Source organism: Echinops telfairi, unplaced genomic scaffold, assembly GCF_000313985.2.
Source record: "Echinops telfairi isolate 266 unplaced genomic scaffold, ASM31398v2 ScPeMD7_23;HRSCAF=83, whole genome shotgun sequence".
NCBI classification, from domain to species: Eukaryota; Metazoa; Chordata; class Mammalia; order Afrosoricida; family Tenrecidae; genus Echinops; species Echinops telfairi.
The window spans coordinates 79,969,127-79,994,782 of NW_022103920.1; the positions used below are offsets into that span (position 1 = coordinate 79,969,127).

General features: G+C 38.1%; 1 protein-coding gene across 3 annotated transcripts in view; it reads right to left on the bottom strand.

Moving 5' to 3' along the window:
* The window catches only part of FAM126A (family with sequence similarity 126 member A), a 95,472-nt gene that overhangs the window by 17,270 nt on the left and 52,546 nt on the right, over positions 1-25,656 (bottom strand). For all 3 annotated transcript variants that reach the window (XM_045288791.1, XM_030885209.2, XM_045288792.1), the window contains exons 3-10: positions 15,065-15,166; positions 14,430-14,609; positions 11,905-11,985; positions 11,305-11,420; positions 10,648-10,743; positions 7,591-7,707; positions 3,895-3,982; positions 3,239-3,398 (exon numbers count right to left, since the gene is read on the bottom strand). In XM_045288791.1, the coding sequence (XP_045144726.1) occupies positions 3,239-3,398; positions 3,895-3,982; positions 7,591-7,707; positions 10,648-10,743; positions 11,305-11,420; positions 11,905-11,985; positions 14,430-14,609; positions 15,065-15,166 (940 nt within the window). The remainder of the gene's footprint in view (positions 1-3,238; positions 3,399-3,894; positions 3,983-7,590; positions 7,708-10,647; positions 10,744-11,304; positions 11,421-11,904; positions 11,986-14,429; positions 14,610-15,064; positions 15,167-25,656) is intronic.

The window sequence follows — 25,656 nt, forward strand, 5'->3', positions numbered from 1 at the left end:
ACAATAAACTTATTTTTTATTTATATAAGCTTTAAAATCAAAAGCAGCAATTCCACCTTTTAATTTTACTTCCAAACATATATATTGACATAAATTATAAAATCATTCAATGTTCTCCAAGAATTAAGTACAAAGATTAAAAAGTTAGAAAAACACACTAAATAAAGTCACTTCAGTATAAATACTAAAATATGAGAAAAGGGGAAAAAACAAGCAAATATGCTATTAGTCAAACTGATTCCTCTTAATGATTACCAAATTTATATAGCCTACCTCCCCTTTTCAGAAAATTATCACTGAGTACTTTTGTACTATGGCCCATAATACAGAATAAAGCGTAGGTTATCTGCTTTTGCAGCACCTCCCACCCCTCTATTCTCCCACCCTGCATTGCCCACCCCCTGTCTTTCCAGCGTCCCCAGGGGGCAGTATTGTCCACTTTGGGAAACACTTCTTTAACACTTCGGCTGAAAACAATCCAACTGAACTTTCAAAACCACCCAATTTAGTTAATAAAAAGATGCACTTGGGAAAGGAAAAAAAGAGGAGCTGATTCCAAGGGCTCACGTAGAAAGTGTTTTGGAAAGGATGATGGCAACATATGTACAAATGTGCTTGATACAATTGATGTATGGACTGTTATAAGAGCTGTAAGAGCTCCCAATAAAAGGATTTATTAAAATAATAAAAAGATGCACTGTCTGGTCAAAACTAAAATGACAGGGCCAAGCAGATCACAGGACTGGTGAAAATACAATTCTAGAACTTGGGTTATTAATCAGCAGCAACAATCAATTCCGACTCATAGCGTCACACAGAGTAGAACTGCCCCTATAGGTTTGTGAGACTGAAACATTTTACAGGAGTAGAAAGCCGCATCTTTCTCTCGAGGAGCATCTGGTGGGTTTGAACTGCTGTCCTTGAACTTAGCAGCCCAACTTGTAACCTACTACACTAGAAAGACACCTCATTTAGAATATAAGCACGGGGAATTTGAGGTCTCTATATTTAAGAATAATACCAAAACATCTCTTTCCCACAAGGAGCTGACGTTGACTAGAAAGCCCAGAACGAGTTCTCCAAGTAGGGAGCAAACCCATGAAATGGAAAACAGAAAGGTGTGTACTACATCAGAACATGACATCTTAAAGAACAAAATACCACCCTCGGAAGGAAAGCCAAGATTACCTGAAAAGGGGAGAAGGTAGTCTACTTCTGGAGGCCCATTAGAGGGGCCTCGAAGGAGGAGTGTTTGGGAGTCATGTGGATGAAAGGAGTTCACACTGTGTAGAAGAATGGCATACAGAACTAAACTGACTTCTGTATCTGCTCCTTGTGCCTGGCTTGCTTTTTAGTTTGCTCTCCTATCTCCTCATCTGTGACTTCATTGTTACCATAGCCAGGCTTTCCCTAGTGTTAGAGTTGTGAAGGATGAATAAGGGAATAAGATAAGGGAGGTTAATGCGCATGTAGCCCTAAGACAAAGTGCCAATTTATGTCAAGTAGTGGCCAAACTTGAACCAGAAAATCTGTAAGAATCCAATAGATACAATATTCTCAAGTATTCTTTTATCTTGCTGGGAGATTTCTTTTCCTACAAATTATTTCTGGGAAATGGCGGAAGCCATTTTTACTGCAAGGCATATACGCTCATTCTGTCAAACGCGTGCACGGGGGTACAGAGACATACCCTCTCCATCACACGCATCCACATGCACAGCTCCAAGTAAACTTCGAGATTCGTGTTTTTAACTGTAGGACCTACATTTATTCCCCTAATTCCCAATATGTCCACCTAAATAACAGGAGGGGAAAATGGAAAATGAGTTAAAATTCATTCTGGAATGTTCTGACAAAATTCCTATAAGGTCTATTTTGGGGGAACTGAGTAGGAATAAATATGGCTATAATGATCTATATAAACAGTATTGCCTCCATGGCTATTTTCACCAATTAATGCTAGGACAGAAAAACCAATCTCTAACTAATGCTTTTCTATCTATAAACTAGCCCCACGGAGTAGCATACATTTTCATTAAAGAAATTGAAGTGTGCTTTAAATAGTACTATAATTCACCTTAATGGAAAACATGATCACTTTTTTTCATGCCTCCCTAAAGGGCTTTCAAGAACTATTGGGCTTAAAAAAAGAAACAGAAAAAATCGAAATTAAGATTATCATTTGGGGGGGGGGGATTAACTTTAAAAAAGAAAAAACCCAAAGAGATCACTGATTTTTTTAACATGCTGTCATCTACATTCCTGAGTGGGAACAATGACAACTGCTCTAACCCTTCAGCTCCGAGTTCACCACAGTAACCTCATTCTCACTTTTCCATTTCCCTCTAGAGTTGGTGGAAGCTTCTGCAACCACACATTCCAGAAGGAGCTGCCGTTTTCATTGCACTCTATAGAACGTGGAAAACAAACAGACTTTGCTTTGCTCCTGAAAAATGCACGTCTGCTCAGGGCAAAGGGGATGAACACCTGCTCAGTGGTCACCTCCCGAGGCAGGTGATGGAACCCTCTTCTCACAGGTGCCACTACAATAACGTGTTGGTAAGCAGGAGTTATAAAAACAACAGGAATCTAAATAAATACTAATAAAAAGAGAAGGCTAGGAAATATGAAAGTATTGAGAAAACTACGGTGAACAAAATTAATTTTAAAATAACAAACTGAAGCAATCAAAAGAAGAATATAAAAATAAAAAACAATTGGGAAGAAAATTAACCTCAAGAAAATAGAAATGAAAAACAAATAAATAAGAAAATAGAAATGCCTGTAGCTACATCAATACTATGGTATCTTTCACCAGGAAGTCCAGAACAAAATGCTGAAAGTCCCTATCAGTTCGTTATATCTCAATATGTAGGTTACTAGCTAAGAAGACATCTGAAAAATAAGAAGTAGTTAAAATATTTCCAAATAGTTATGACCAGCAATTAAAAATATATGAATAATCTAAAAATACATTTTTCCTACTCACCTACTCTATTGGAGTAAAACTTCAAAGTCAAGATAATTTAAAAATAAATTTACATTTATATGTGTAACATAAGAAACCCATTTTCCCTTGTTGTTTCCTTATTACCCATGGGTAGTAAATTAAGAGTTAAGGGTAGTCAAACATTTCTGTGTTCCAGACCACTACTGTTTACCAGAGCTGAAACCTCCAAATGCAGAGAAAAATCTGATGGAGTCAGTGCTCCAGTCTGAAGAACTGTGTATCGCTTACCGTGTCTTTTCCACCTATGGCCTCTTATCGACATACTGGTTACTGCATTTCTCGAGATCCTAGAGGAAGTTGGTGTAATTTCAACTTGAATACACCTTGTACCCTCCTTATTAGATTTCATGGCACCATGGGGCAATGAAGCCTTTATTGCATTTGCAACCTAAATAGAAAATGAATAATCTAAGATTAATATTAATGGTAGATTTTTATACCCTAAGATAAAACACAGTAATAAAGTTGTAACATTTACAAAAAGAAGACTCTTTCCAAGATGTTTCTTAAGATAATGCATAAACCATCTAGAAAGAATAAGGAGTAAGAGTCCGGTAGCAAACCTGGTTAAAAATACTAAATTAGACTTCAAATGCCTAATGCTGATTAATGTACAGCTAAATTATGTTATGGAGCACACTCTTAAAAGTTAAAGGCTAAATAAATAAATAAATGCCTATCGGATATCTAGAAAGTTAGTTGAATGAAATGTGGAAATTTTATTATATTTATATCTTCTTAAATGTTACATGCTTCTAGTATTATGGGAACATGATTCACTGATAACTAATGACATGTTAATATACTATGACTAGCTACTTCTTGATTCATAGTTTTCCACTGAGAAGTTTGAAGTTATAGGAGGTCTGTGAATAGATACTTACCAGCAGTGGCTCTGGATACAAGTCCAGCTGGGCTCTGTATGTAATATCATCCAATGCTTTTTGAGCTAGATCCCATTCTCCATTATAACTGTAAAATTAAATAAATAAAGCACAGTTATTTTGAATTAATTCTACATAATTGAACAAAATATAATGAGAAAATACCTTCACTAGGGGAAATAACAGAGCATATTAAAATTGCTTAGCATTTCACTCCTCTTACAAATGTCTTTAAATCTTTGCATTCCTTTCAATTGTACCTGAAAGCCTATTAATAGCAAAGAAAATTTAATAGATGTACATTTCTTTTCTAAAGAATATCTCTATTTATAGAACAGAAATAAAAAAAACCAAGACAATTTCAAAGCCTTTTATACTTTCAAAGCAAGTCAAAGCATAGCAAATTATGCATCTTAAAATAATGTTCAGAACACTTATGGTCAAACCCCTCTGCAACACCCATGCATTTTGATGAGAATCTACAACTTCCATGGCTTGCAGTGTTCTGAGTGGTTATTTCTTTGCATTCTGATAGCATATATGGATTTATGTTGTAAATATCAGGGAGGGGAAAATGTGCGTGTGTGTATACATACATACATATATGTGTGTATGTATATATGAATGGACTTCAGAAAGTTCATAGAAAAGTGAAATTAAAAAATAACAAACTTTTTCCTTTTTTCCATAAACTTTTTAAAGCCCTTTTGAATAGACACATATACAATAATTACATAATTTTCCAAGAAATGATCAAACTCTTCTTAAAACATTGGCTAAAGGACAAATGAATAGAAATACAGTGGCTTGACTATCTGTGAACAAATTTTTAAAATACCAATTACATTGACTGGAAGTGATATCTAGAAAGAGGAAAATAACATTGCTGCCATCCCTAGAAACAAAATAAAGACCGATAATCAACAGAATCAGAACTTTTTATGATCTCATCAAAGAGACGAGTTTTCCGAGCAGCCAAGGAGCCTGATACCCAGTCGAAGGGTAGACAAGAGCACCTCCAAGGGGAGACCCAATGCCATGCAAGTGCAGAGCAAGATCTCAGTCAACTGTGGGCTAGCATAAGAGTACAGAATCTCTGGGTGCAGAAAAATGGGGAGCTCGAACATCTTCTTCTCCCTAAACCTCCTTTAGGTGCTCTCAAGAAAGGCCTGGGGCAGGGTGGGAAACCACAGAATGCTTCCTTCACTGGGCGGTGCAGGCCTAATGGAGAAGAGTGATCACTGATCAGGAAAGACACGGAGACACAGCCAAACCCTCCTCCCATATGGAGCAACATTTTTAAGCCTTTGGGGAAAATGTCACAAATATTTTCACCCCCAGGGCACAAGTGAAAGATCCTATGGCTCTCAGGTAAGAAAAATAAATTAAATCTCTACCCCTGAGGGAGAACCAGGAAGTGATCCAGTAATGATACCATTTGATGTCTCCTAATCACTGAGGGAGGTTCAGGATCACTGAGAAATTCCCACTCCTGAGACTCAAGAACATAGGAACCCTGGTGGTGGTGTGGTTACCCACCGGGCCACTAACCACAAGGTCAGCAGTTCACATCCACCAGCCACTCCAAGTGAGAAAGATGCGGCTAGAAAGTTACAGACGCTGAAACCCACAGGGAGGGTTCAACTCTATTCTCCTGGGGGCACTACAAGTGGGAATAGGCTCAATGGCACTGAGTTTGAGTTTGGCATCTGAGAATGAGACTTAATCGGACGTCAGAGAATAGTCCCGCACCCATCCCTCCCAGCAGGATAGAAACCTAGGCACCAGCAACAGCAATAGTGTTGGAAGAGGGGCAAGAGCATGGAGAGCCACCCTTTCTAAGATGCAGACCGGGAAGGATGACTGTTGAAGATGGATCAGGTATTCTTTGGAAAAATGATTCAGCAATCCAGTTCTCACCTTAAGAACAAGGCTACAATAGAGGAATTTGAAGTAGGTAGCATCCGGAAGGTAACCATAGCAACAACAAAACCCAACTATGAGCAACCTTGAAGAAAATGGCATGTACCTTTCCAGGCATAAATATTTGCCCTCAATTTCTATAGTCCTGCTTATGAACAAAATCACGATCAAACAGAAATTACCCTCACTCACTGCCATCAAGTCAATGCTGACTCATAGCGACCCCCTGTGGGTTTCCAAAACTGTACTGTTTACAGGAGGAGAAAGCCCAGTCTTTCTCCCACAGAGCTGCTGGTGGTTTTGAACTGCATACCACTTGGATCACAGCCCAGCACATAACCACTACACCACAAGACATACACACAAAAATCAACCAAAAATGCTGTCTGGAGACAATACAAACAAAGTAAGAGATAACCTAGATGTTGAAGTTATTCGAAAAATGAGGATAACTATGATTAACACATTAAAGGTTCCAGTAGAAAAGAGGCACCCTGGTAGCGTAGTAGTTACATGGAGGGCTGCTAACTGCAAAGCCCAGCAGTCCAGGAGAAAGATGAGGCTCTCTACTCCCGTAAAGAGTTACAGTCTCGGGAACCCACAAGGCAGTCACGCCCTGTGCTATAGGGCCACTGTGAATCAGAGCTGACACGATGGCAATGAGAGAGTAGAAAAGGCGGACAGCGTGCATGAACAGAGGAGACTTCAGCAGAGAGAGGGGAACGATGAGAGAGAGTAAAATAAAAAGGCTAGAAATGAAACACACAACAGGATGAAGCACGTTTTCAAAGAGCTCATTAGGAGATTTGACACAGCCAAGATATGAGTCAGTAAACCTGAACATAGACCAAAAAGAAACTACTCAAACCCAAACACAGACAAAAAGGAGAGAATACAAAACAGGTCAGGACACCCGAGAGCTGTGGGAAAACACTAATGGTCCAACACAAGGGTCAGCAAACTTTTCTAAAAGGGTTAGTTAATAAATACGTTAGGCTTAGTTATTACACACAAAAATAATCATAAATAATATGTAAACTTTATTTAAAAATAGGCAGCAGAGGAATTGGTCTGCAGACCATAAAACTTTACCTTCAATTAAGAAGCTTATAGTCCATTAGTGACAAACTACAGTATCAAGTGAACATAGTGCAAAGTTTGGAAAGTTAAGTGTAATAACAGAATTACAAAGTAAAAGATAAAGTTCAAACAAAAGTACTATTGCTTAAGACATTTGGGATAATAATAATTCAGCTAAAACCTTTAATATGAACTGAGCATCCATATTAGAGATTAATAGTAAATTATTTCTGATCAAAGATGCTCTGAAATATTTATTGTGAAAAAATTTCTGGGAACTATTGTTTGGACTATTCAAAAGATAGTCATTGGGCAAAAAAGGCTATCTGGAAATTGTAAGAAAAGAGACCACAATGAAGAAAGCATGATGATTATATTCAGATTTTACACATTTTAAAAATCATTTATTGGCATATAATTTACTTATCATACAGCTTAATAGTTCAATCATACTAAGAAGAGTTGTTCAGGTTTTACAAATTTCCATTGTCTTTAAATTAAAGAAAGATGAGGAAATGTTTTACTTAGCTACAAATCCTTTAGAACTTTAATAGATACCTTTGAAATAATACAATTATTACCAAGAAACTTGATTATGCTATATATTCACACTAACAGGTAATAGCAATAAATCTACAGATTGTTATTGCCCCAAGAGATAAAAGGTTTACTTTGTACATAAGATAAACTTACAAGGCAAAATAAATCCCTGTTAACATTTGCACCATGAATTCTGATGAAACTGGTATCCTGCTACTTATACCTTTGTATTGTCTTATATGTTGTCGAGGATATCCACAAACACAGATTCTAGAAAGATCAAAATAAATATATTTGAAATTTTGTTAATACTATTGGAGAATTTATTTATTTTTAACATGTAAGACCAACAATGTAATCAGTATGTTCTCATAACAAATATGATACCTAGGAGACAGAAAGTACCATGGACAGAGTAGAAGTGCCCCTGTGTATTTCCTTGGTGGTAAATCTTTATGGGAGCAGAAAGCATGATCATCTCTCTCCCAAGGGGAGACTGGTAGGTTCAAACTGCTGACCTTGCAGCTAGCAGCCCAACGCATAAACCACTTTACCACAGAGGGTCTTTTACGGGAGTAGAGATAACTCTTGCTTTACTCTTCAGAGGCATGAGAGTATGTCTAAGGCTATCTTCCTTGCTTCTACAGTGCATTACAATCAGAAGGTTAAAAAAGAATTAGGACACATTTGCCATGGAATTTGGTTCAGATGCTCTATGATGTGTTTTCCTCCCAGATAACTGAGCACGTCATTTAGACCACAGGTTTCCCCAACTTGTTTAGCCCGCTGTCCCCTTTTCAGGGAAAAACAAATCAGCGTGCCCCTGACAATGAAAAACGTTTGTACGCTAGCCCACAACCCAGGATAAAGTGTCAATATCTGGTCTTGCAGCCCCACCTAGATCCTTCTAGTGCTCCTCAGGGCGTGGTATCACCCATTTGGGGAAACGCTCATGTGGGTAGGCTTCACAATCAACCCTAATCATCATCTATAACCCAACTGAGCAGCAATCTAAAACAACTGTCACTTCGCCAAAAGGACTGAAATTAGTAAAAACATGGTGTGATTACTTCACATCTAATTCTCCAGAAAAGCCTGCACTAGCACTAAGATAATCAAAGATAATGATTTATGAGTTACTTATCATCACAGTTCTGTAACCAATTTCCTTTCCATTGGTATGAACGAGGCTTAGCAAGGTTAGGCAAAAGTGTTTTCTAATTATTTTCTATTCATCTGAAAATCCTAATTAAAATTTTGATAAATGATTACAGGAGCCAGGTTGAAAAGAAATGAACAACTGAATTTTAAGCCATTGCAAGTACAGTAAAACAAGGAATCTTAAAAAGAAGAAAAAACATTTAATCCAAGCAACCAAAAAACAAAACCCAGAAAGACAAATTTAGTGGATTTTCTCTTTCAATATCATGTTCTATAGATAGAGGATTAACTAATAATATAGGTTTTTTTGAGTTACTTATGCCTCTTTTCCCTCATTGTCTATGTCAGAAGAAAAAACAGAATTAGTTTTTCTTCTGACATGGAATTAATCTGCTTCTGCTAAAATCTTCCTTGGTCCAAATCCTATAACTAGTTCCATAATAATCTGTTATTTCAGTCTTTAAAACCAGCTTTTACTTGGGATCTTTGTTAAAGGATTATCTAGTCTCCTAGTTAACTAAAATTGGAATGTTAGACACTTTCTATCTAGGACATAGAAGTCATTACATTAGAGGGCAGTCCACTGAAATTGCATAGGACAGAAACCAACAGCACATGCTGGTTTCTGAATTTTTCCATCAGTAGTAATATCAGGAAAATCAACAGTGATTCTCAATAGGGAATTGTGTTAGAACATCTGTGGAGCTTACAAGCAGCCCTGGTGGCACTGTGGGATAAGCACTGGCATGCTAGCCACAATATCAGCTGCTTGCTGCTCGGTAGGTAAAAGACGAAGCTATCTCTTCCCATAGAGATTCACAGTCTTAGAAACTCTATTTAGGGTTGCTGTGAGTCAGGATTGACTTTTGAGAGGCAATGCAGTTTTGCTTGGTTGTTTCTTTGAGGAGACAGGGGTATTGTGAAGCTTTAAAAAACAGATTTATTTCTGAGTTCTAAAACATTGTTTAAGAGTAGAACTTGGGCTGGGTTGTGTGTTATGCTTTACAGGTGAAAACTGCTGCATGAAGTTGCTCTATCACCAGCGTTCTTAAAACGCTGGTCCTTAGACTTGTTTTAGTCTATAATAAAGTTTTCCTTGGCTACAGTAAACTGAGAAATGAGGATGCTACACTGCTCCCATTTTGAATTTACAAATAGTTGTCCTTCCCTCCCTATTGCCCTTTCGCCTTTGTTGGTGTTTAAATAACTTCCCTTTGGTGAAATGTCGATGGGAGCTATCTATATAGTATAATGACCCACGTTTGTGGAGTCCATTATGACCTATAGTAACCAACAAGACAGAGAATTGCCCATTAGGGTGTCCAGGGCTTTAACTTCACAGCAGCTTCTCTGCAGCTTTCTCCCATGGGTTCGAACAGTCAACACCTCAGTGAGTAAAGTGCTGCTCACCCACAGAGCCCCCAGGTCTCCTCCACCTCCCGTGGCGGCATTTGTTTAAATCACTTCCTCAAACCCAAATTATGCTAGTTTCTTTAATTATGCATTTTCTCTTATATGCCAAAACCATTTTTATCTTTTGTTCCCCAATTGAATCATGGTTGACATATCCATCATACAATAGAGATCACAGAAAAAATTTTAAATAAAACAATTCCATGAGTTATTATTAACATTCTGGTTACATTTAACCATGTTCTCATTAAATATTATTTTAAATTAGAGTTTCGAAAAAACTTTTTAAACATGATATAACCAACACTATTATAATTTAAGTAATTCCTTGGATCAATTTTTTAAAGATAATTTAAAAATCAGTATCTCTTATTTCTTTGTACCATATTAGAGCACAGTTAAAACAAAACACAATGAAACAAGCGCATTCCAAAAGATCATAACAGTTCCATCCTCTTGTATAGTATGACCCTTTTTTGTTATGGAATTATTCAATTTCAATGCTATTCCTCATTACGTGCAAGTGAGTTGACTGAGCATTATATTAACTTATTTGATGTTTCAACAAATGATTAAACAAAACAAATTAGCAATCCTAAATTCAGTTATTTCCATATTAAAGACAATTTAGTTTACCTTGAACACATCTGACACAGTGATTGAAGAGAAACACTGGGCATATAGGTTAAAGCAGCATTGTAACACAGCAAAAGGAATGTCAACACTTCAAACCTAAAGACAAACCAAACAGAATAGTCACAAATCTTTAGAACTCTAAGTTGGCTAAAATTGAAGAGTCACCAAGGGGAAATATTATATTACAGCTTAGACCTCCGCAACATAATCACAATAATACAAAGCTAAAAGAAGAACTGTGAGTTCTCAAATAACCAAACCCAAACCCATGCTACTGAGTCGAGCCTGACTCCTAACAACACTTAGGGCAGAGTAGAACTGCCCCCGCAGCTTCCAAGGCTGTAAATCTTCACAGACGCAGGCTGCCATGTCTTTCTCCCACAGGGCACGGCTGGAGGGTTTGAACAGCTGACTTTTCGGTTTGCAGTCCAACGCTTTAACCACTGTGATGTCAGAGTTCCTTTCTCAAGTAAAAAGCATACAAAAACATGTTTCAGGTTACATCTGAAGCCAAATGATGTTTTTCTCTTGTATAAAATGATGCAATAGACAAATAAGATATTATATACAGTTCGTTAAGTGCTATTTATAAGCATACTGGGAAAAAAATTTTTAATCAGTGTGATTGGATACTAAGCAGTGTCTTCTACAATATACCTATTCTGGGCTGTGAGCATCTCCCTCTGAGGATGAGGGCCACTGTACACAACTCTTGACAAGCCGTGCTGGGATAGGGCACTCTCAGTCAGAGCCATGGAGCCAATGCTGGAAGGCTACAGAGAAAACATTTGAATAAAGGAAAAAATAGACACTGTTGAAAATTTGATATTTAGAATATACACACCACTAAAAATAGTTAACACAAACATCATATATCAGGTGTGTCTACCAAATTTTCTGTTCAGTTTTTTTTTAAGTAAATAGCAAACCACAGATGAGAAATAAAATATAGTTTAACTTCAAATAATTGTGCCACAGCAATATACAACTTAGAAAAACAAAAATAGAAAAGGAGAATAGTTTTATCCAATGTGAGCAGAGAGAAATACTTCCAAGACAATTTTAAATCATGACTTGCCATCAAATTTTAATTTAATGATTTTGAATTCTTATTTAACTTTGAGAACAGTAAATAATTTGTGTGGTGCTTTATACTTTTTAAATTACTAATAAAATAATGAACTTTTTGTCTCACTAGTTAGCCCCTAACTCCAAAACTTAGGATCAATAAGTTTACTTTGATAAAACATCACTTACTTCATGATACACGGATGGTTTGGATAAAGATGGAATTGTAAAACTCAATACTTTGCTATGTCCCTCTTTGTCAACTATTTCCTACAAAAGTGAAAAAAATAACTTAAAATATTTACTATACACAAGTTTGAATTGCTAACCTAAAGAAAAAAAGAAAAAAATATCTGAGTATAAATTAATTTTAAAGTTTATTAAGAACATGGTAACCCATTAGTAAACATTCAAGGACACCACTATTTAAAAGGTGTAAACATCCACTTATAAAACATCAGTAACATTTTTTTTCTGGATGGCTAAAATACAGATATACATAATGCCTTAATAACTATTGCTTTAAAAATAAAATAATAATAATAATTTATAAATTATCAAGGGTTCATGAAGGAAGAAGGGGAAAATGAGAAGCTGATACCAAGCGGTCCAGAAGAGAGTGTTTTGAGGATGGTGATGGCAACACATGTGAAAATGTGCTTGACACAATGGATGGATGGATTGTGACAAGAATTGTACGAGGCCCCAATAAAATGATTAAAAAGAAAAGAAAATGACGGCAACAAATGTAAAAATGTGCTTGACACAATGGATGGATATATGGACTTGATAAAAGTTGTACGAGACCCCAATGAGTTTTTAAATGAACTAAATAAAATAAATCCACACATCTTTTAAAAATAATTATTGCTTTTCTTCATAGAGTAATGTTTTCTAAGTCAATTAACATCATTATAAAACATTATAAAAGAACCTTAAGTTCATTCTCCATTAAAAAACATTAGTTACTTAGAATATCATGCTACTTACTACATAACCACCATTAACAATGCAAAGTATATGTTAAATCAATGGTGTAATATTGGGTGTATATTAACCCCCAACATTGGATCTTGCCTCTTAAAATGTTTGTGATCATCAGAAACCGTTACCGTATATACTGGAGTATAAGCTGACCCGAATATCAGCCAAGGCACCTAATTTTACCACAAAAACTACATTAAAAATGTACTGAAAAACTCAGCTTATACACAAGTATATATGGTAATTCCTAGATAATAGGTTTTAGATGACAAAGTTTTAAATTTGACACTGATACTTTCATATATCTCTATTAAAGAGCCAAAGGTCTCATTCTCAACCTTCATCAATCTGAAAAAGGTATATTTACACAAGTACATTGTGGTAGTTACATAATTTCGTGTTAACTTGAAGATATAAAAGCCTGTCAATCAGGTCACAGCCTGATGGTGCCTCCTTGTGGGCATGACATTCTTATAAGGAGAGTCCTGGGACCCTCCGCCTCTCCCTCTGCCTTCACCTTCCTGTTGATGAATCACATGAGACCTGTGGGAGGCCTGGAGATGAGTCCACCACCATTGAATACACAAGAAATTGCACCCACCAGCCTGTGATCTTCCTGCATTTTGCATCATTGTTTGTGGTTTCAGGAGTCAGAAGAGGGATTTATGGACTAGTATTGGACTTGGACTTATCTGGACTGGCTTGGGATGTTCTCTTGATATCTCATGACTTCTTGATATAAAGTTCTTTCTTACCCATATATGTGTCCTTGAATTTGTTTCTCTAGTCAACCCGGCCTAACACATATTTGCATGCCTTTATGTCCCTAATCTCAATAATTTATTTCTGAGAGAATGTGCTATGACTCATTTGATATATTGATAACAAATACAAGCTTTACTAAAATCAAAAATAGTCTAACTATTGGTCTCTCCATCCAGAGCAAAGAAGAGTGAAGAAGATCAAAGACACAGAAACAACGAGTACAAAGGACGAATGGCCCACACAAATTCCGCCTCAGTAACCCTCAGACCAGAAGACCTAGATAGTTCCCCGGATACCACTGCTGACTGCTCTGAAGGAACCACACTTGGAAGTCTTAGACCGTGTGGGAGAAAGATGTGGAATTTTAAAAAAAGAGAGAGAGAGAGAGAGAGAGAGACCTGGCTTCCTGGTCTAGTAGAAACTGGTGGAGCCTCCAGGACGAAGGCCCTAAGGCACCCTTTTAAAAAGCTTGACACCACTTTGTGGCTCAACTTTCAGTCAAGTGGACTTACAAGTCTGTAAGAGGAACAATAACACTCCCTACAACAGCCAATCATGTATGCTCACAAGCGCAGCATTTGCCCAGGGATAAAGCGCAGAAGGCAGGAAGGGATATGGCACAAGGTCAGATGGGAACAGGACACAGGGAGGAAGTGAAAGCGTGTGGTTACATTGTGGGGATGGCAATCTGTCACGAATCAAAATGTGCATGAAGTATTAACTGGAAACCCAATTTGCTCTGCAAACTTTCAAATCACAATAGGAAGTTTTAGAAAATTAAAAGAAAAACAGTTGTAAATATTAAAACAGTTCTGGTGAAAACAATCCTGTACACTCTTGATGCAGGGTGGGGCCACACGGGGTAGGAGGAAGAAAGAATTGTTTGGAGAGTTTCTATTTCTTACCCAAGCAAATGCATCTGCTTTTCCCTAAACGCCCCCTTTTAAACTACATTGAATACAAACCAAGTTGTAAACCCCTAGGAGGAGAGCTTCAATGCATCCACTGCTGTGCACATTTCTGCTGGCTGAGACTGCGAGGTAGCACCAAATCAATTCTGGGAGAAACTGCAGTGTAAAGCGAAGCAACCGTTTCTCTCCGCTGCGGTAGAATTCAAAGAGCTGGTGACAGACAGGCTCTAGCAACTGGGAGAAATACAAAAGGTTAATCCAAGGTGTGAACTCCACTTGATTGACATGGTTAGATGAAACGGAAAAGAGCTTACTTGATTGATAATTACCAAAACATAAATGTGTCACTTTTTTGGAAACAAAACCACTCACCGCTCAGCTAGTTAGTAACCCTTTGAACTGCAGCAAAAGGCCCAACAGGACCTAACGCTATTCAGAGAAGGCTTTTGAAATACGGGAATAATTCTATTTCTTGACTTGGGGGGTGGTACACTCGAGTTCATGTATCACTGTTCTTCAAATAGACAGTTGGTTGCTGTTGATGCTGACGACAGCAACCTCATGGGTGCGCAGCAGAACTGCTCTACAGGGCTTCCGGGCTGTGCCCTTCCAGAAATCGATCGTGAGGCCTGTCTTCCAAGGTAACTCGGCTGGGTGGACCCACCACTCTCTTGAAGAGTAGAACTTACCTCACTTTGTGGCTCCTGGATAACTTTATAGAGAGATGAAACCAAAGCGTTCTTGTCTTTCAAATTTGTGGCATAATTTGGTAAAGATGTTTCTGGTAGTGTCTAAACAAATGCAAAACAAAATATTCGATTTATATGACATATAAATCAGAATAGGCCTGTTAGTTGTTGCCAGGGGCTGGGGGAGGAGAGAATTGGCAGTGACCAAGAACAAGCATGGGGCGTTGGGAATGTGGTAGACAGAACTGGATGGTATTGATGGTTGCACAATATTGTGGAGATTCCAAAGCCCACTTAATCAGACACGTTCAGTGGTTTTTGTTGTCACTGTTGTTAGGTGCCATCAAGCCGGCTAGGCCCCATCGTGACCCATGCATGACAAAAGGAAACACTGCACGGTCTTTATGTTACATGAATTATATCTCCATAAAAACAGTGGTAAAATAAAACACGCATTTTATATTTTTATCTAAAGGAACATAAATTTACATCAACATTTCACCTTTATAACAATGTGGGGTTAGAAAGGAGAATACAAAATACCTAATTAAAACTGGAGAATTGTTTTAGTTTTATATAGGTTACAAATCTCATTAGCTGTACTGATCCCGCATCTTAAAAGTATATTATTACATTGCTGGTGGAACTGTGAAATGGTGCAACCACAGTGGGAAATGATACAGTGCTGGCTTAAACACTGGAAACACAAATACCATACGACCCAGCTATTCCACTACCTGGAATATAACCGAGAGAATATGAGCTTTGAGACAAATAGACCACCATGTCCATTGCAGCACTATTCACGATTCCAAAAAGGTGGAAATAACCCACAAAGCACTCATCAATGGAAGGAGGGATAAGCAAACTAAGGTACAAGCACCATGGAATACTACACGATGTCAAAGAATAGCAATGGATTTGCATAACGCCTCATACCATGGATGAACCTGGAGGTTATTATGATGAGTGAAATAACATAGTCACAAAAAGACAAATTTTGTCTGAGACGCCTACTGTAAAAAGTCAAGAAAAGGCTATCACTCTAAAAGAAAACAGTCTTTAAAGATTACCGGGGTGGGAATGAAAAAGAGGGTAAACAGTAGCGAGAGGGTGGACAAGTGTTAACTGAGATGAGGGAGAAGGCAACATAAAATAAGAAGGTCAGCAAAAAATAATGGAGACAGGAGAGCATGAATTAACAAAACAACAACAACAAAAAAAAACATTTCAACCCTAAAAACCACTATCATCTGGTCAGAATATCTTCTTCTGTTTTTAAATCATTCTACTGGGGACTCATACAACTCTTATCACAATCCATGCATAACATCAATTGTGTAAAGTACAATGTACAAATTGTACATTTGTACATCATTGCCCTCATCGTTCTCAAAACATTTGCTCTCCACTTAAGCCCTTGGCACCAGCTCCTCATTTTTCCCCTCCCTCCCCGCCCCCTCTTCCCTCATGAACCCTTGATAATTTATAAGTTATTATTTTGTCATATCTTGCCCTGTCCGACGTCTCCCTTCATCCACTTTTCTGTTGTCCATCCCCCAGGGAGGAGGTTATATGTAGATCCTTGTAATCAGTTCCCCCTTTCCAATTCACCCTCCCTCCACTGGTACCGCCACTCACACCACTGGTCCTGAAGGGATCATCTGCCCTGGATTCCCTGTGCTTCCAGTTCCTATCTGTACCAGTGCACATCCTCTGGTCTAGCCAGATTTGTAAGGCAGGATTGGGATCATGATAGTGGGGGAGGAGGAAGCATTTAGGAACTAGAGGAAATTTGTATTTTTCATCGTTGCTACATCGCACCCAACTGGCTTGTCTCCTCCCCGAGACCCTTCTGTAAGGGGGTGTCCAGTGGCCAGAATAACTTCTTAATAACATATTCTGACTACTAACTCAGTCAGGCTATTCTATTTTACAGAATTTGTGGGGGACGGGGGAGCAGGGGGAAAGACCTCTCAGAACTGGAGAAAGAGATGTCCACTACCGACTGAGACGCTATAAATTCAAGAGGAATGGTTTTGCATTCATCGTCAAGAAGGACATTTCAAGATCTCCCTTGAAGTATAATGCTGCCCGTGATAGGATAATATCTATCCACATATACGGAAACTCAGTCAATATAACTAATATTCAAATTCTATGCACCAACTACTAAAGCTACTAATGAAGACATTTATCAATGTCTTTGGTCTGAAACGGATCAAACATGCAACCAAGATGCATTGATCACTATTGGCAATTGTAATGCAAAAGTTGAGAACAAAGAGAAAGAAACAGTAGTTGAAAAAGACGGCCTTGGAGATAGAAACAGAGCTGAAGATCACATGATAGGGGTTTCCAAGACCAGTAGGTTCTTCATTGCAAATACCTTTACTCAACAACACAGTGACTATACATGTGGACTTCTCCAGATGGAATACACACAAAAATCAAACTGAATATATCAATGGGAAGAGACAACGGAGAAGCTCAATATTAACAACTAGAACAAAGCCAGTGGCTGACTGTGGAACAGACTATCAACTGCTCATATGTAAGTTCAGACTGAAGTTGAAGAAAATGAAAACAAGTCCATGAGAGCCAACATATGGCTTTGAGTCTATCCCATCTGAATTCCGAGAAATCTCAAGAACAGGTTTCACACACTGAACACTAATGAGAGGAGACCCGAAGAGCTGCTGGCTGACATCAAGGACATCACACATGAAGAAAGCAAAAGGTCATTAAAAAGACCGGACAGAAAGAAAAGGTCAAAGTGAGTGTCAGAAGAGACTCTGAAACTTTCTCTTAATCATGAAGGAATTAAATGCAAATGGAAGAAATGATGAAGTGAAACAGACAGACAAGAAATTTCAAAGGGCTGCTCAAGAAGACAAAGTAAAGTATTACAATGAAATGTGCAGAGATCTGGAGTTAGTAAACCAAAAGGGAAGAACACGTTCAGTATATCTTACGCAGAAAGAACTAAATAAAAAATTTAAGCCTTGAGTTCCAATATTGAAAGATTCTCCGAGCAAGATATTGAAAAGTGCAGGAAGCACCACAAGCAGATGGGAAGAATACACAGAGACACTGTGGCAAAAAGATCTAGTCTACCTTCAACCATTTCAAGAAGGAGCTTATGGTCAGGCACCAATGATACTGAAGGAAGATGTCCAAACTGCACTGAAAGCATTCGCCCAAAACATGGCTCTAGGAATTGATGGAATGCCGAATGAAATGTTTCAACAAGCTAATGAAACACTGGAAGCACTTATCTGTCTATGCTAAGAAATTTGGAAGACATCTACCTGGAAAATTGACTAGAAGAGATCCATATTTGTATCCATCCAAAGAAAGGTGTCACAGTAGAATTAGAAAATTATAGAATAACATTGATATCACATGTAAGTAAAATGTTGCAGTAAATCACTTAACAACAGTTGCAGTAGTATATTGACAGGAAATTGCAAAAGGTTCAGGCCAGATTCAGAGGAGGACATGGAACAAGGGAATAAGGGACCTCAGCTGGATCTTGGCTCAACACAGAGAACACCACAAAGATGTTTACTTGTGTTTTATCGACTATGCAAAGTATTCAACTGTGTGAAAAATAAACTATAGATAAGCTTGGGATGAATGGGAATTCTAAAACACTTCACTGTGGTCATGCGGAGCTTGTGCATGGATCAAGAGGCAATTGTGTGAAAAAAACAAGAAAATACTTCATAGTTTAAAATCAAGAAAGGTGTGCATCAGAGTTGTATCTTCTCACCGTACTTATTCATCGTGCATACTGAGCAAATATTCAGGAAGTTGGATTATATGAAGAAGAATGTGGCAGCAGAATTGGGGAAAGGCTTACTAAAGCCTGCTATAAGCAGATGACACAATCTTGCTTGATGAAAGTGAGCAGAATTTGAAGCACTTGCTGACGAAGAGCAAGGATTGCAGCCTTCAGTATGGATGACAACTCAATGTAAAGAAGACCAAAATCCTCACAACTGGACCAAATAGGTCACATCGTGATAGATTGAAGCTGTCAAGTACTTTGTTTTGCTTTTATCCACAATCAAGGCTCATGGGAGTAGCAGTCAAGAGATCACACAATGTATTGCACTGAGTAAATCTGCTGCACAAGACCTCTTCAAAGTGTTGAAGAGCAAGGATGTTACATTAAGGACTAAAGTGTGCCTGATCCAAGCCATAGTAGTTTCTTTCTTTCTTCTTTTTTTTGCAAGGATAAGCAGAAGTTTTTTAAGCAGAGATATACCTCAAGAGAGTGAAGGGGGTCTCTGGAGATTTGAGGAAGATGATGGTCTAAGGGTATGACATCAAGTTTTATAAGGATTGGGTGGTGGGACCTTATTGACTAGTTTAGTCCCAAACTGATTCCTTTCATTGATCTTCTTAACCTTGGTGTTCTGTTTCATGTTTGATGATTAGTCCTTTGAAAAAATGCCTGGACTCATGATTGATTAACTAACATTCTTTTTTTTTTTAACTAACATTCTTTTTTAACAATTTTATTGGCATATGATTCATACATCATACAATTAAATAGTTCAGTCATATCAAAAAGAGTTGTACAATCATCACCATAATCAATTTTAGAACACATCCTTTTTTATACTAATTGTTATTAGTTCCCCCATCTTCCCCCAACCTTTCCTGCCATATCCCCAAGAAACCATTAATCCAGTTACTATCTTCTACAGATTTATCTATTTGGAATTTCACATATAGAAAAAAAATTTAAGCCAGGGCATGTGAAAGTTGGACATTGAGTAGGAAGACTGAAGAAGGGTTGATGCATTTTCATTGCGGTGTTAGTGAAGAATACTGAAAGTACCATGGCTGCCAAACGAAACAACAAATCTGTTTTGGGAGAAGTAAAACCAGAATGCTCCTTAGCAGCAAGGGTGAAGAGAATTTGTCTCATCACGTACTTTGAATGTTATCAGGAGAGACCAGCCCTGGAGAAGTACACCAATCTAAGTGAAGTAGAGGGCAGTGAAGAAGAGGAAGAACCTCAACAAGATGTACTGACATCGCAGCTGCAGCTATGGCTCCAACATAACAACTGTGAGGACGGCGCAGGACCAGGCAATGCTTCCTTCTGATGCTCATACGGTCCCCAAGTCAGAACTGACTCGATGGCATAATGGGAATAAACGAATATTCCCGTTCTTGTGTGCTGTCAACTTGATTTCAACTCACCATGACCCTATAGAATAGAGTAGAACTTCCCCTACAGAGTTTCCCAGGCTGTAATCTTTATAGAAGTAGGTCTTTGGGTCGTTCCTTCCTTGGAGCGTCTAGTGGGTTTGAACCTCTGACCAGTTAAGAAGGTCATTTAACATTTGGTCCCTGGGGAGCTACAAATGGTTTACACTCTACTACTAAAAAGTTGGTAGTTCAAACCCACCCCATGGTACTACCGAAGACACACCTGGCAACCTGCTTCTTAACAGATTACAGCCAAGAAAACCCCACAGAGTCCAGTTCCATTCGGTATCAGGTGTGCTTAGCCTGAATCAAAACCCAAGTGATTGCAATGGGCCTTGTGTTTTGGCTAATCACAGACTGCTAACACCAACTATTCAAAAGAGATACCAGCAACAGAGTGAGGTTCTCCTAAGTCATTATTCCTTCGCACACAAATTACTTCCCTTAAAAAAAAAAAAGAGGGTTCATGAGAGAGGGAAGGGGATGGGGGGGAATGAGGAGCTGATATCAAGGGTTCAAGTAGAAAGAAAATGTTTTGAAAACGATGATGGCAATATATGTACAAATGTGCTTGATACAATGGATGTGTGTATGGATTGTGATGAGAGCTGTAAGAGCCCCCAATAAAATGTTTGTTTTTTTTAAAGAAAAGCTTACTTACATCATACCGGAAATATCCCAAACAGTCATTTCAAAAAATATAGTATGTCTTACATGTTCTATATTCCACTATTACATGATTTTATTGGGTTATGGTCAAAAGCCAAACAACAACCAAACAACAAAAACCCATTGAGTTGATTCCAAACCATAGCTATCTAATAAGACCCAGCAGAATAACCTGTACATTGGTTTCCAAGGCTATACATTTTTACAAAAGCAGCTGGTGGATTTGAACCATCGACTTTGGGGTTAGTAGTCAAGCACTTTTATCATTGTGCTACCAAGGCTCCTTGGGTTAAAGTTAGTGTGCGTTATTTATTTGTACATATGTATACAAAGATGTAGGAAATGAAACTGCTTGACTTTTCACAATAATCATTTCATAAGAATTTGTTTTTAGTCTATTGTAAGTTCCATAAGGGCAAGAATGATCTCTCCACCTACAGCACTTAGCACAAGGCCTCATACTCTATTTTGTTAAGGGAACTTATTATAAGGGACAGAAGAAAAAATTGAAACTGTCACTGTTTACAGTTCAGTAGATTCTTTAAAACTGGGTCACATTTTTACTGTGGGACATATGTGCATAGTTTTTTTAGTTTAATGCCCCTTTTGTTTCCCAGTGAACTTTGTGAGAGTCATCCACCCAGGAGCAGGGGACGGCTTTGCTGTAGCTGGGGACATGAAGAAGAGATTATGGCATTCTTCAATATTTCAAAAGCGTGTAACCGAAGATCTCGAGGCAACATTCCACTTGTCATTTGATCAAAAGTAACCGAATACTGGGGAAGTTTTATAAAAGGAAGTAATGGTTCCATAAACAAACAACGGATTTCTAATCCCCTGAATGGAAATGAATGCTAACTTGATATATTGCAGTTTATATATCTGCATATAGACAACTACCTCTAAAATTTTTGAATAAGTGAATAGGAATATAAACCTTGAGGATTATTACTGAATAAAAAGATTATCATCATATTGTAAAAACACTAACACGAATAAAACTGTCGCATCCAATAAAAGCACGAGTTTAAAATTTCAGTTTATGTCTCAGCTAACCGTCGTGAAGGAAAATATTTCCTGGGAAACGACCAAAGGCAGAAGGACAGCAGAGACTCGCTCGGGGAGATAAACACCCTGACTTCAGGCTGCTGCCACCAAACCAGAGGAAAGACGTCTTCAAAAGCAGGGCCGCTAATGAACACATTTTATTTGCAATTCTGTCGTTACGTCATTTTATGAATGTGGGAAATGTTATTTTTCTCTGTAGAAGAGGAAAACCTACGACGGACAAGTTTACAAACACTGAGAAGCTTCCATTCTAAAAGGGCTGATGAGTTGCCATGGTGTGGGAGCCAACAGTTACGCTATCTTGCCACTGCACAAGTTCGAAGGTACCAGTTAAACCTGCCTGGTTTCAGAAGGCAGAAGGAGCTGGGGACGAAAGAGTGATAATCATGGGAAATTATGTTGGGGAATCAGTCTTGGCAAAATGTGAAGCAAAAGACAGATGCTTCATACTCAAGCATCACTCGGCAGATGGTTTAAAAAAATGCAAGGGGGTGATATGAGTTGGGTGGGAGAGAACTAGTGAAGATGGACAGATGGATGGAGAACGAAGAAACAAAACAACCCTGTCCAACAACATTACACAGAAGTCTGGATTTTGAGTCATGTCTTGAAATCCAGTGACGACCAGAAATTCAAAAAAATTAGGAGTCTGAAGATCTGCTAGGAAAAAATAAAAAAGCCATACCCAGTGTTTAAAAAAAAAAAAACCACAATCTAGTTTGAAAGAGTATTTCACAAATAAATCTTTGAAAAGATAAATTGAATTATTCATGAAATCTCAAAACAAGGAAGTCCTATTCTACGCACGTTGTTGGTATACACAGAGAATAGGAATAAGGACCACATCACTAGGGCAGACACGGAACAGTTTTTCCAAAGGTTAGAAAAAAAGTTCACAGGGCAAAATGCGTTATTCTGAGCATATGAGAGACTAATACATGAGGCTAACCATGGATAGCCATAAAGCTAAAAGAATCTATGAATGATGTAATTAAACTTTTTTCTGGCTCCCAGCCCAGCTCTTAATCCATGTAAGCGTGGCCCCACTAGCACCAGGGTTATCCAATTAAACAACCAAGCTTCTCTAAAACTATGTCTATAACCCAGAACCCCTTTGCTTAAATATTTTGTAGTGCAATTTAACACCAAAATTCATTTCAAAACACAAATTACTCTAATTTAGAAACCACTTAATAGATTTATTTCCAGGAAGTTTTCAACTCCTATGATCTCAATAGACTGCTAATTTTACCTAATAACTTTAATCTCTTTTTCAAACACAGCTGAAATAAGCACACACTACATGGCTCAAAGTAACATTAGATATAATTTTCAGGAGTGCCTATCAAGCTAAACAAAGTATTTTTAAAAAAACCTCAAAAAAAAAAAAAAGAAACTTTACCTTTTACTTTAATAACCAGTCTTTAAGGAGATTTTTTTCTTATACTTTAGTTAACTTGGTAGGCACTCCTAGAAATTACATTTAGTGTCACTCTGAATTATGTAATGTTTGTTTAATTCAGCTGTGTTTGATATGTAGGGTCACTATCAGTCAGCATCGACTCAATGGCAATGAGTTTGGGTTTGAGTTTTGCCTATAAACAGACCTAAATACTTAAATGGATTTATAATTGGGCGAGTTTAATTAGTAGAAGAAGCCAAAATAAATGCCTTTTCTTTTACTGTTGGGGGGGAGCACTCATGATTTTACTTCCCTCCTACCTCCCTTCTGATTGAAAAAGCTTGCTCACCCTTTAATTACATAATAAAAACTTAAAATATATATTATTACCCAGGCAATGTATGTTATATTGATAAAAGAGTATACTTAACTAACATTTTCCTTTTAATCTTATCCTGATTGTTTTTTTTAAATCCTGCTCCAGGTGCTTGGTGTACTCACTGCTACTGTGGTTTCACTGAGTCTGGCTGGTGAACAAGGCTAGGGAAGATATGTATGCATGCATGTGTGGACATACATAAATATAAACACATCATATACATACTGTATTTTTCCACATTTAACACACCCAAGTTATAAGGACATGCATATAACACAGCTCATAGAGATTAATGTGTGAAGAGTAATGTGTGAGAGGTTGCACTGTTTGCAGGAAATAGTATAGCATGTGACCATATATGTATACATATATGCGATCATATGTGTATACATATATGTAAAACCCGGGAGTTCATACTGATTCTTCCGATTCTAGTCCAGTTCCTCAGCACTGGTTCTTTCTTAACTTTCCTCACTCTCTGTAATTCTTGTCTTTCACTTCATGCAGTTGATTTCAACTCTCAGGAGCCCTAGAGGATGGAGTAGACTTTGTGGGAGGCGATGGCCACATCTTTCTCTAGAGCACCTCCTGCTTTCAACCTTCCTCATGCCACGACCCTTTCTTACAGGTCCTTATGTTGTGGTGACCCCCAACCATCAAATTATTTTCGTTGCTACTTCATAACTATAATTTTGCTACTGTTATGAATTGTAATATAAATATCTGATATGCAGGATGTATTTTCATTGTTACACACTGACCATAATTAAACATAATTAAAGCATAGTGATTAATCACAAAACAATATGTAATTATATATTGTGAAATAATTATGTATTTTCTGATAGTCTTAAGCTACCCCAGTGAAAGGGTCGTTTGACTCCCCAAAGGGGTCGCAACCCACAGGTTGAGAACTGCTGCTCTAGAGGAAAATGACTGGTGGGTTTGAACTTCTGACCTGTGGTTAGCAGCTCAGTGTGTAGCCCACTTCACCACCAGGGGTCCTTCTCAGACAGGGAGAAACCTCACTCCCATTATCTTCTATACTGTAGTGTGGTGAAGTGAAATTTCTTAATAGGGCTTGTGGTAGTTAGATAAATTCATGTCAACTTGATGTATGAAAGTGTCGGGGTGGTATCCAACTTGTCAATCAGGCCACATCCTAATGGTGCCTCCTTGTAGGCATGGTCTTCTGATAAAGAGGGCCCTCGGAACCCCCTCTCTCTTGGCCTTTCCATTCCTGCTTGTTCCCCACCCCAAGAGCTGCCACAGCCCAGCCATGTTTCCACCAACCTTGGATCCACATGACTTTGCACCCACCAGCCTGTGATCTTCTTGCATTCTGCATCATTGTACGTAGCTGGGTGAGTCTGAACAGGGACTTATAGATTAGCATCGGACTTAATGGACTTGAGTTGAACTGGGCTAGAATGTCTTCTTAGTACATCATTACTTCTTGATATAAATCTCTTTCTTATACATATATGAGGGCTGCCAGCCTAACACACAGCTCATCTCTCCATGTCCTTAAGGAGCTGTGGCAATGTAATGGTTACGTGTTGGGGGCTGGGCTGCTAATGCAAGGCCAGCAGTGTGAGACCACCAGTCACTCCACTGGGAAAAGGCTGTCTACTTCAGTAAAGAGTTAGTCTCTGAAACTCACCAGGGTACTTCTACCCTGTCCTATCGGGGTTGTTAAAAGTTGGCATTAAAAAAAAAAAAAAAAAAGTTGGCATTGACTCAATGGCAGTCAGTTTTTATCCATGTCTCTAACTCCACAAAATGATTGGGTGGGACCATGCAAACAGAGCACGTGAAACACCAATAGAAGGGACTGATCCGTTT